The 11,864-nt window shown below is 46.5% G+C and overlaps 1 protein-coding gene across 1 annotated transcript in view; it reads right to left on the bottom strand.

The window, feature by feature from the left end:
* Positions 1–270: 270 nt before the first annotated feature.
* Positions 271–11,864, bottom strand: part of LOC129867896 (B-cell receptor CD22-like) — a 49,880-nt gene continuing 38,286 nt past the window's right edge. Inside the window, exons 10-11 of the mRNA XM_055941366.1 lie at positions 9,902–9,971; positions 271–4,342 (exon numbers count right to left, since the gene is read on the bottom strand). Coding sequence (XP_055797341.1) covers positions 4,100–4,342; positions 9,902–9,971 — 313 coding nt within the window. The 3' untranslated portion in view covers positions 271–4,099. The remainder of the gene's footprint in view (positions 4,343–9,901; positions 9,972–11,864) is intronic.

Below are 11,864 nucleotides of genomic sequence, written 5' to 3'. Positions count from 1 at the left end.
CATGACGCAGACACGGCATTCATTTTCACTCCGGCGTTTGTCTTAATAGGACGTTAAGACACAATTCCCAAGTCCCCGAATCCGCCTCTGCCTCTTCCTCCTCCGGCTGTCGTCCTTTGATGCTGGCCTCTCCCCCCCTTCTCTCTCCTGACTCCCCCCTCCTCCTTGAGTCCCCTTCCCTCCCTTTGTCCCTCTCCCTACTAACCCGTACTCCCATACTCTCTACACTGTAAAACCAAGTGTTTATGATTTGAACACATAGCTAAACACTTTTTAAACTCTTCAAGGCATTTAGAAGTTCATCAAAAACATGTCACAGTGTTTACATCGTCACAACAGTGTTTACATCGTCACAACAGTGTTTACATCGTCACAACAGTGTTTACATTGTAACAACAGTGTTTACATTGTAACAACAGTGTTTACATCGTCACAACAGTGTTTACATTGTAACAACAGTGTTTACATCGTCACAACAGTGTTTACATCGTCACAACAGTGTTTACATCGTAACAACAGGGTTTACATCGTCACAACAGTGTTTACATCGTCACAACAGTGTTTAAATCGTAACAACAGTGTTTACATCGTCACAACAGTGTTTATATCGTAACAACAGTGTTTACATCGTCACAACAGTGTTTACATCGTCACAACAGGGTTTAAATCGTAAATCCCAGTCTGCTGTTCCCACATGCTTCAAGATGGCCACCATTGTTCCTGTTCCCAAGAAAGCTAAGGTAACTGAGCTAAATGACTATCGCCCCGTAGCACTCACTTCTGTCATCATGAAGTGCTTTGAGAGACTAGTCAAGGACCATATCACCTCCACCTTACCTGCCATCCTAGACCCACTTTAATTTGCTTACCGCCCCAACAGGTCCACAGACGACGCAATCGCCATCACACTGCACACTGCCCTGTCCCATCTGGACAAGAGGAATACCAATGTAAGAATGCTGTTCATTGACTACAGCTCAGCATTCAACACCATAGTACCCTCCATGCTCATCATCAAGCTGGAGGCCTTGGGTCTCAACCCCGCCTTGTGTAATTGAGTCCTGGACTTCCTGACGGGCCGCCCCCAGGTGGTGAGGGTAGGACACAACACCTCCACTTCGCTGATCCTCAACACTGGGGCCCCACAAGGGTGCGTGTTCAGCCCCTTCCTGTACTCCCTGTTCACCCACGACTGCGTGGCCATGCACGCCTCCAACTCAATCATCAAGTTTGCAGATGACACAACAGTAGTGGGCTTGATTACCAATAAAGACGAGACGGCCTACAGGGAGGAGGTGAGGGCCCTCGGAGTGTGGTGTCAGGAGAAAAACCTCTCACTCAACGTCAACAAAACATGGACCTCAAGACCTCAGGAAACAGCAGCGGGTGCATCCCCCTATCCATATCGAAGGGAGGGCAGCGGAGAAGGTGGAAAGTTCCTCGCCGTACACATCACAGACAAACTGAAATGGTCCACCCACACAGACAGTGTGGTGAAGAAGATGCAACAGCGTCTCTTCAACCTCAGGAGGCTGAAGAAATTTGTCTTGTCACCCAAAACCCTGCCAAATTTTTTACAGATGCACAATTGAGAGCATCCTGTCGGGCTGTAACCGCCTGTTACGGCAACTGCTCCGCCCACAACCGTAAGGCTCTCCAGAGGGTAGTGAGGTCTGCACAACGCATCACCGGGGGCAAACTACCTGCCCTCCAGGACACCTACACCACCCGATGTCACAGGAAGGACAACAAGATCATCAAGGACAACAACCACCCGAGCCACTGCCTGTTCACCCCGCTATCATCCAGAAGGAGAGGTCAGTACAGGTGCATCAAAGCAGGGACCGAGAGACTGAAAAACAGCTTCTATCTCAAGGCCATCAGACTGCTAAACAGAAATCACTAACTCAGAGAGGCTGCTGCCTACGCTGAGACCCGATCACTGGCCACTTTAATAAATGGATCACTAGTCACTTTAAATAATGCCACTTTAATCATGTTTACATATCTTACATTTCTCATATCACATGTATATACTGTATTTTATACCGTCTACTGCATCTTGCCTATGCCGCTCGGCCATCCCTCATCCATATATTCATATGTACATATTCTCATTCACCCCTTTAGATTTGTGTGTATTAGGTAGTTGTTGGGGAATTTGTTAGATATTACTTGTTAGATATTACTGCACGGTCGGAACTAGAAGCAGAAGCAATTCGCTATACTCGCATTAACATCTGCTAACCATGTGTACGTGACCAATAACATCTGCTAACCATGTGTACGTGACCAATAACATCTGCTTACCATGTGACCAATAACATCTGCTAACCATGTGACCAATAACATCTGCTAACCATGTGTACGTGACCAATAACATTTGATTTGAACAGTGTTCAGCTCATAACAGCAGTGTTCAGCTCATAACAGCAGAACATGTTTAACCCTTTTTGTTAAAACACATGAACACGTTTCGTCAGCACAAGGCGTTTAGGTTTCAAACACTGAACATTGGGGGGGATTTTGTTTTGACACTGTAGGGTGCAAAAGCTGTATTAGCAAATTTCCCAGAATGCATTTGTAGTGAATGTAAGGAGATGCCCGTCCATGACTATGTTTGTTAGTGACAGAGGCATGGGTGTTGCATTCATTGACTTCTATTGTTGAAGCCTAAGTGATGGGACAGAAGAGGCCTGGTCACCCCTCACAGCCAGAAGAGGACTGGCCACCCCTCACAGCCTGGTTCCTCTCCACCCGGCACAGCCAGAAGAGGACTGGCCACCCCTCACAGCCTGGTTCCTCTCCACCCCTCACAGCCTGGTTCCTCTCCACCCGGCACAGCCAGAAGAGGCCTGGCCACCCCTCACAGCCTGGTTCCTCTCCACCCGGCACAGCCAGAAGAGGCCTGGCCACCCCTCACAGCCTGGTTCCTCTCCACCCCTCACAGCCTGGTTCCTCTCCACCCCTCACAGCCTGGTTCCTCTCCACCCCTCACAGCCTGGTTCCTCTCCACCCGGCACAGCCAGAAGAGGCCTGGCCACCCCTCACAGCCTGGTTCCTCTCCACCCGGCACAGCCAGAAGAGGCCTGGCCACCCCTCACAGCCTGGTTCCTCTCCACCCCTCACAGCCTGGTTCCTCTCCACCCCTCACAGCCTGGTTCCTCTCCACCCCTCACAGCCTGGTTCCTCTCCACCCGGCACAGCCAGAAGAGGCCTGGCCACCCCTCACAGCCTGGTTCCTCTCCACCCCTCACAGCCTGGTTCCTCTCCACCCGGCACAGCCAGAAGAGGACTGGCCACCCCTCACAGCCTGGTTCCTCTCCACCCCTCACAGCCTGGTTCCTCTCCACCCGGCACAGCCAGAAGAGGCCTGGCCACCCCTCACAGCCTGGTTCCTCTCCACCCCTCACAGCCTGGTTCCTCTCCACCCGGCACAGCCAGAAGAGGACTGGCCACCCCTCACAGCCTGGTTCCTCTCTAGGTTTCTTCCTAGGTTTTGGCCTTTCTATGGGAGTTTTTCCTAGCCACCGTGCTTCTACACCTGCACTGCTTGCTGTTTGGGGTTTTAGGCTGGGTTTCTGTACAGCACTTTGAGATATCAGCTGATGTAAGAAGGGCTATATAATTTGATTTGATGGGAAATATGAGAATGTGGCCCCTCCCATGTGTTTTTCACTCTGAGAGTCAACATAAATGAAATCAACAACAACAACATCACGTGATTGAAAATATTTCCTGAATCAAATGTCCTGTTCAGTTGTGCTGAAATATAGATGACAGGTGTTCTTCTGGTTGGAAACTGACATATAAAAGTCCTCCTGGTTGGAAACTGATATATAGAAGTTCTCCTGGATGGAAACTGATATATAGAAGTCCTCCTGGATGGAAACTGTCACCCTTTCTCACCCCTGATGTCACCCTTTCTCACCCCCGATGTCACCCGTGTTGTCAACCTGTGATGTCGCCTGTGATGTCACCCCTGATGTCACCCCTGATGTCACTGATGCATTTCACCACCGATGTCACCCCTGACGTCACCCTGTCTCACCCTCTCTGTTCCCGTTCCCTTCTCTCCCCCCCCTCCCCCCACCGCTCCCTACTCCTCTATCCTGGTCGTGGTGGTGTCCAGGCTGGAGTGCTGGAGGGGTAAGTGATCACAGTTAGGGGGGCCTATAGGTGGGGGTTTGTAGTGTAGACCTCCAGGAGGATCTGTGAGTTGGGGCCCATGGAGGTCTGGACTAACCCCTCTGGTCTCTTTCCCATTGGCCCCGTTGGCTCCCGGGTGTCCGGTCAGTGTGGATTTACTGGCGAACAGAGAGTCGTCTTCCTGAGAGAGAGTCTAGAAGATAGAAGACACACTAAACAATCTGTATAAAAAACAAAAAAACTATGTGCTGGTGAACACAAATTGTAAAAAGGTGTGGAGAGAGTTGGTATAAGGTGGAGAGAGAGTTGGTATAAGGTGGAGAGAGTTGGTATAAGGTGGAGAGAGTTGGTATAAGGTGGAGAGAGTTGGTATAAGGTGGAGAGAGTTGGTATAAGGTGTGGAGAGAGTTGGTATAAGGTGGAGAGAGAGTTGGTATAAGGTGGAGAGAGTTGGTATAAGGTGTGGAGAGAGTTGGTATAAGGTGGAGAGAGAGAGTTGGTATAAGGTGTGGAGAGAGAGTTGGTATAAGGTGGAGAGAGTTGGTATAAGGGAGAGAGAGTTGGTATAAGGTGTGGAGAGAGTTGGTATAAGGTGGAGAGAGTTGGTATAAGGTGGAGAGAGTTGGTATAAGGTGTGGAGAGAGTTGGTATAAGGTGGAGAGAGTTGGTATAAGGTGGAGAGAGTTGGTATAAGGTGTGGAGAGAGTTGGTATAAGGTGTGGAGAGAGTTGGTATAAGGTGGAGAGATAGTTGGTATAAGGTGGAGAGAGTTGGTATAAGGTGTGGAGAGAGTTGGTATAAGGTGGAGAGAGAGAGTTGGTATAAGGTGTGGAGAGAGAGTTGGTATAAGGTGGAGAGAGTTGGTAAAAGGTGGAGAGAGTTGGTATAAGGTGTGGAGAGAGAGCTGGTATAAGGGGGAGAGAGTTGGTATAAGGTGGAGAGAGAGTTGGTATAAGGTGGAGAGAGTTGGTATAAGGTGTGGAGAGAGTTGGTATAAGGTGTGGAGAGAGTTGGTATAAGGTGTGGAGAGAGTTGGTATAAGGTGTGGAGAGAGAGAGTTGGTATAAGGTGTGGAGAGAGTTGGTATAAGGTGTGGAGAGAGTTGGTATAAGGTGTGGAGAGAGTTGGTATAAGGTGTGGAGAGAGAGAGTTGGTATAAGGTGTGGAGAGAGAGAGTTGGTATAAGGTGGAGAGAGTTGGTATAAGGTGTGGAGAGAGTTGGTATAAGGTGGAGAGAGTTGGTATAAGGTGGAGAGAGTTGGTATAAGGTGTGGAGAGAGTTGGTATAAGGTGGAGAGAGAGTTGGTATAAGGTGGAGAGAGTTGGTATAAGGTGTGGAGAGAGTTGGTATAAGGTGTGGAGAGTTGGTATAAGGTGTGGAGAGAGTTGGTATTAGGTGGGGAGAGAGTTGGTATAAGGTGGAGAGAGAGTTGGTATAAGGTAGAGAGAGTTGGTATAAGGTGGAGAGAGTTGGTATAAGGTGGAGAGAGTTGGTATAAGGTGGAGAGAGTTGGTATAAGGTGTGGAGAGAGTTGGTATAAGGTGTGGAGAGAGTTGGTATAAGGTGGGGAGAGAGTTGGTATAAGGTGTGGAGAGAGTTGGTATAAGGTGGAGAGAGAGTTGGTATAATGTGTGGAGAGAGTTGGTATAAGGTGGAGAGAGAGTTGGTATAAGGTGGAGAGAGTTGGTATAAGGTGGAGAGAGTTGGTATAAGGTGTGGATAGAGTTGGTATAAGGTGGAGAGAGTTGGTATAAGGTGGAGAGAGTTGGTATAAGGTGGAGAGAGTTGGTATAAGGTGTGGAGAGATTTGGTATAAGGTGGAGAGAGAGTTGGTATAAGGTGTGGAGAGAGTTGGTATAAGGTGTGGATAGGGTTGGTATAAGTTGGAGAGAGAGTTGGTATAAGGTGTGGAGAGAGTTGGTATAAGGTGTGGAGAGAGTTGGTATAAGGTGTGGAGAGAGTTGGTATAAGGTGGAGAGAGAGAGTTGGTATAAGGTGGAGAGAGTTGGTATAAGGTGGAGAGAGAGTTGGTATAAGGTGGAGAGAGAGAGTTGGTATAAGGTGGAGAGAGTTGGTATAAGGTGGAGAGAGAGTTGGTATAAGGTGGAGAGAGTTGGTATAAGGTGTGGAGAGAGTTGGTATAAGGTGGAGAGAGAGAGTTGGTATAAGGTGGAGAGAGTTGGTATAAGGTGGAGAGAGAGTTGGTATACGGTGGAGAGAGTTGGTATAAGGTGGGGAGAGAGTTGGTATAAGGTGGAGAGAGAGTTGGTATAAGGTGTGGAGAGAGTTGGTATAAGGTGTGGAGAGAGCTGGTATAAGGTGGAGAGAGAGTTGGTATAAGGTGGAGAGAGAGAGTTGGTATAAGGTGGAGAGAGAGTTGGTATAGGTGTGGAGAGAGTTGGTATAAGGTGTGGAGAGAGAGTTGGTATAAGGTGGAGAGAGAGTTGGTATAAGATAGAGAGAGAGTTGGTATAAGGTGGGGAGAGTTGGTATAAGGTGGAGAGAGTTGGTATTAGGTGTGGAGAGAGAGTTGGTATAAGGTGGAGAGAGAGTTGGTATAAGGTGTGGAGAGAGTTGGTATAAGGTGTGGAGAGAGAGTTGGTATAAGGTGTGGAGAGAGAGTTGGTATAAGGTGGAGAGAGTTGGTATAAGGTGTGGAGAGAGTTGGTATAAGTTGTGGAGAGAGAGTTGGTGTAAGGTGTGGAGAGAGTTGGTATAAGGTGTGGAGAGAGTTGGTATAAGGTGGGGAGAGAGTTGGTATAAGGTGGAGAGAGAGTTGGTATAAGGTGGAGAGAGTTGGTATAAGGTGGAGAGAGAGTTGGTATAAGGTGTGGAGAGAGTTGGTATAAGGTGTGGAGAGAGAGTTGGTATAAGGTGGAGAGAGAGAGTTGGTATAAGGTGGAGAGAGAGTTGGTATAAGGTAGAGAGAGAGTTGGTATAAGGTGGGGAGAGTTGGTATAAGGTGGAGAGAGAGTTGGTATAAGGTGGAGAGAGAGTTGGTATAAGGTAGAGAGAGAGTTTTTATAAGGTGGGGAGAGTTGGTATAAGGTGGAGAGAGAGTTGGTATAAGGTGTGGAGAGAGAGTTGGTATAAGGTGGAGAGAGTTGGTATAAGGTGTGGAGAGAGTTGGTATAAGTTGTGGAGAGAGAGTTGGTGTAAGGTGTGGAGAGAGTTGGTATAAGGTGTGTAGAGAGTTGGTATAAGGTGGAGAGAGAGTTGGTATAAGGTAGAGAGAGAGTTGGTATAAGGTGGAGAGAGAGTTGGTATACGGTGGAGAGAGAGTTGGTATAAGGTGTGGAGAGAGTTGGTATAAGGTGTGGAGAGAGCTGGTATAAGGTGGAGAGAGAGTTGGTATAAGGTGGAGAGAGAGAGTTGGTATAAGGTGGAGAGAGAGTTGGTATAGGTGTGGAGAGAGTTGGTATAAGGTGTGGAGAGAGAGTTGGTATAAGGTGGAGAGAGAGTTGGTATAAGATAGAGAGAGAGTTGGTATAAGGTGGGGAGAGTTGGTATAAGGTGGAGAGAGTTGGTATTAGGTGTGGAGAGAGAGTTGGTATAAGGTGGAGAGAGAGTTGGTATAAGGTGTGGAGAGAGTTGGTATAAGGTGTGGAGAGAGAGTTGGTATAAGGTGTGGAGAGAGAGTTGGTATAAGGTGGAGAGAGTTGGTATAAGGTGTGGAGAGAGTTGGTATAAGTTGTGGAGAGAGAGTTGGTGTAAGGTGTGGAGAGAGTTGGTATAAGGTGTGGAGAGAGTTGGTATAAGGTGGGGAGAGAGTTGGTATAAGGTGGAGAGAGAGTTGGTATAAGGTGGAGAGAGTTGGTATAAGGTGGAGAGAGAGTTGGTATAAGGTGTGGAGAGATTTGGTATAAGGTGTGGAGAGAGAGTTGGTATAAGGTGGAGAGAGAGAGTTGGTATAAGGTGGAGAGAGAGTTGGTATAAGGTAGAGAGAGAGTTGGTATAAGGTGGGGAGAGTTGGTATAAGGTGGAGAGAGAGTTGGTATAAGGTGGAGAGAGAGTTGGTATAAGGTAGAGAGAGAGTTTTTATAAGGTGGGGAGAGTTGGTATAAGGTGGAGAGAGAGTTGGTATAAGGTGTGGAGAGAGAGTTGGTATAAGGTGGAGAGAGTTAGTATAAGGTGTGGAGAGAGTTGGTATAAGTTGTGGAGAGAGAGTTGGTGTAAGGTGTGGAGAGAGTTGGTATAAGGTGTGTAGAGAGTTGGTATAAGGTGGAGAGAGAGTTGGTATAAGGTAGAGAGAGAGTTGGTATAAGGTGGAGAGAGAGTTGGTATAAGGTGGAGAGAGAGTTGGTATAAGGTAGAGAGAGAGTTGGTATAAGGTGTGGAGAGAGTTGGTATAAGGTGTGGAGAGAGAGTTGGTATAAGGTGGAGAGAGAGTTGGTATAAGGTGTGGAGAGAGTTGGTATAAGGTGTGGAGAGAGTTGGTATAAGGTGTGGAGAGAGAGTTGGTATAAGGTGGAGAGAGTTGGTATAAGGTGTGGAGAGAGTTGGTATAAGGTGTGGAGAGAGAGTTGGTATAAGGTGGAGAGAGAGTTGGTATAAGGTAGAGAGAGAGTTGGTATAAGGTGGGGAGAGTTGGTATAAGGTGGAGAGAGTTGGTATTAGGTGTGGAGAGAGAGCTGGTATAAGGTGGAGAGAGTTGGTATAAGGTGTGGAGAGAGTTGGTATAAGGTGGAGAGAGAGTTGGTATAAGGTAGAGAGAGAGTTGGTATAAGGTGGGGAGAGTTGGTATAAGGTGGAGAGAGTTGGTATTAGGTGTGGAGAGAGAGCTGGTATAAGGTGGAGAGAGAGTTGGTATAAGGTGTGGAGAGAGAGTTGGTATAAGGTGGAGAGAGTTGGTATAAGGTGGAGAGAGAGTTGGTATAAGGTGGAGAGAGAGTTGGTATAAGGTGTGGAGAGAGTTGGTATAAGGTGGAGAGAGAGTTGGTATAAGGTGTGGAGAGAGTTGGTATAAGGTGGAGAGAGTTGGTATAAGGTGGAGAGAGTTGGTATAAGGTGTGGAGAGAGTTGGTATAAGGTTTGGAGAGAGTTGGTATAAGGTGGAGAGAGTTGGTATAAGGTGGAGAGAGTTGGTATAAGGTGTGGAGAGAGAGTTGGTATAAGGTGGAGAGAGAGTTGGTATAAGGTGGAGAGAGTTGGTATAAGGTTTGGAGAGAGTTGGTGTAAGTTCATCTTTGAACAAAGTGTAGTCTACGGACTGGAAGTAAAACAAAGCCAGGTGATGGACACCACTCATTAAAGGGAACACGTAGAATAATGGAATGCGCAGTGGGATTCACTTTTCTCATCAAGTCACCCACTGTTAATGTTTCTCTATCGTTCGTTTCCTGGGTGGTGTCCATTATTCCTTATGCTTCCAAGGCAGCCTGTATGGGAGAGAGTTTTACGGAACTATATACAAATACAGGTACTATACTTATACAACCAGACAAAGTCAACCACATCAGGCTGTGTTGAGAAAGGTACCAGACAAAGTCAACTACATCAGGCTGTGTTGAGAAAGGTACCAGACAAAGTCAACCACATCAGGTTGGGTGGTAAACAGGATAGGTTGGGGAGGATACAGGAAGGGTGTGTGTGTGTGTGTGTGTGTGTGTGTGTGTGTGTGTGTGTGTGTGTGTGTGTGTGTGTGTGTGTGTGTGTGTGTGTGTGTGTGTGTGTGTGTGTGTGTGTGTGTGTGTGTGTGTGTGTGTGTGTGTGTGTGTGTGTGTGTGTGTGTGTGTGTGTACTGACACTTACCCAGTCCGTTAGTATGAGCTCTGTTATGTCCTCCGGTTTCAGATCCCAGGTTGTCTTGGCATGCAATCTCCTGTGTGTTTACAACCATAGATCAGTCTCCTGTATTTACAACCATAGATCAGTCTCCTGTGTGTTTACAACCATAGATCAGTCTCTTGTGTGTACAACCATAGATCAGTCTCCTGTGTTTACAACCATAGATCAGTCTCCTGTGTGTACAACCATAGATCAGTCTCCTGTGTTTACAACCATAGATCAGTCTCCTGTGTGTACAACCATAGATCAGTCTCCTGTGTGTACAACCATAGATCAGTCTCCTGTGTGTTTACAACCATAGATCAGTCTCCTGTGTGTACAACCATAGATCAGTCTCCTGTATTTACAACCATAGATCAGTCTCCTGTGTGTACAACCATAGATCAGTCTCCTGTGTGTACAACCATAGATCAGTCTCCTGTGTGTTTACAACCATAGATCAGTCTCCTGTATTTACAACCATAGATCAGTCTCCTGTGTGTACAACCATAGATCAGTCTCCTGTGTTTACAACCATAGACCAGTCTCCTGTGTGTTTACAACCATAGATCAGTCTCCTGTATTTACAACCATAGATCAGTCTCCTGTGTGTACAACCATAGATCAGTCTCCTGTGTTTACAACCATAGACCAGTCTCCTGTGTGTTTACAACCATAGATCAGTCTCCTGTATTTACAACCATAGACCAGTCTCCTGTGTGTTTACAACCATAGATCAGTCTCCTGTATTTACAACCATAGATCAGTCTCCTGTGTGTTTACAACCATAGATCAGTCTCCTGTATTTACAACCATAGATCAGTCTCCTGTGTTTACAACCATAGATCAGTCTCCTGTGTTTACAACCATAGACCAGTCTCCTGTGTGTTTACAACCATAGATCAGTCTCCTGTATTTACAACCATAGATCAGTCTCCTGTGTGTTTACAACCATAGATCAGTCTCCTGTATTTACAACCATAGATCAGTCTCCTGTGTGTTTACAACCATATATCAGTCTCCTGTATTTACAACCATAGATCAGTCTCCTGTGTGTTTACAACCATAGATCAGTCTCCTGTATTTACAACCATAGATCAGTCTCCTGTGTTTACAACCATAGATCAGTCTCCTGTGTTTACAACCATAGACCAGTCTCCTGTGTGTTTACAACCATAGACCAGTCTCCTGTGTGTTTACAACCATAGATCAGTCTCCTGTGTTTACAACCATAGATCAGTCTCCTGTGTGTACAACCATAGATCAGTCTCCTGTGTTTACAACCATAGATCAGTCTCCTGTGTTTACAACCATAGATCAGTCTCCTGTGTGTACAACCATAGATCAGTCTCCTGTGTGTACAACCATAGATCAGTCTCCTGTGTGTTTACAACCATAGATCAGTCTCCTGTGTGTACAACCATAGATCAGTCTCCTGTGTGTACAACCATAGATCAGTCTCCTGTGTTTACAACCATAGATCAGTCTCCTGTGTTTACAACCATAGATCAGTCTCCTGTGTGTACAACCATAGACCAGTCTCCTGTGTGTTTACAACCATAGATCAGTCTCCTGTATTTACAACCATAGATCAGTCTCCTGTGTTTACAACCATAGATCAGTCTCCTGTGTGTTTACAACCATAGATCAGTCTCCTGTGTTTACAACCATAGATCAGTCTCCTGTGTTTACAACCATAGATCAGTCTCCTGTGTTTACAACCATAGATCAGTCTCCTGTGTTTACAACCATAGATCAGTCTCCTGTGTTTACAACCATAGATCAGTCTCCTGTGTGTTTACAACCATAGATCAGTCTCCTGTGTTTACAACCATAGATCAGTCTCCTGTGTTTACAACCATAGATCAGTCTCCTGTGTTTACAACCATAGATCAGTCTCCTGTGTTTACAACCATAGATCAGTCTCCTGTGTTTACAACCATAGATC

Source organism: Salvelinus fontinalis, chromosome 13 (genome assembly GCF_029448725.1).
Source record: "Salvelinus fontinalis isolate EN_2023a chromosome 13, ASM2944872v1, whole genome shotgun sequence".
Taxonomy (NCBI): Eukaryota; Metazoa; Chordata; class Actinopteri; order Salmoniformes; family Salmonidae; genus Salvelinus; species Salvelinus fontinalis.
This window is presented reverse-complemented; position numbering and strand designations above follow the sequence as displayed.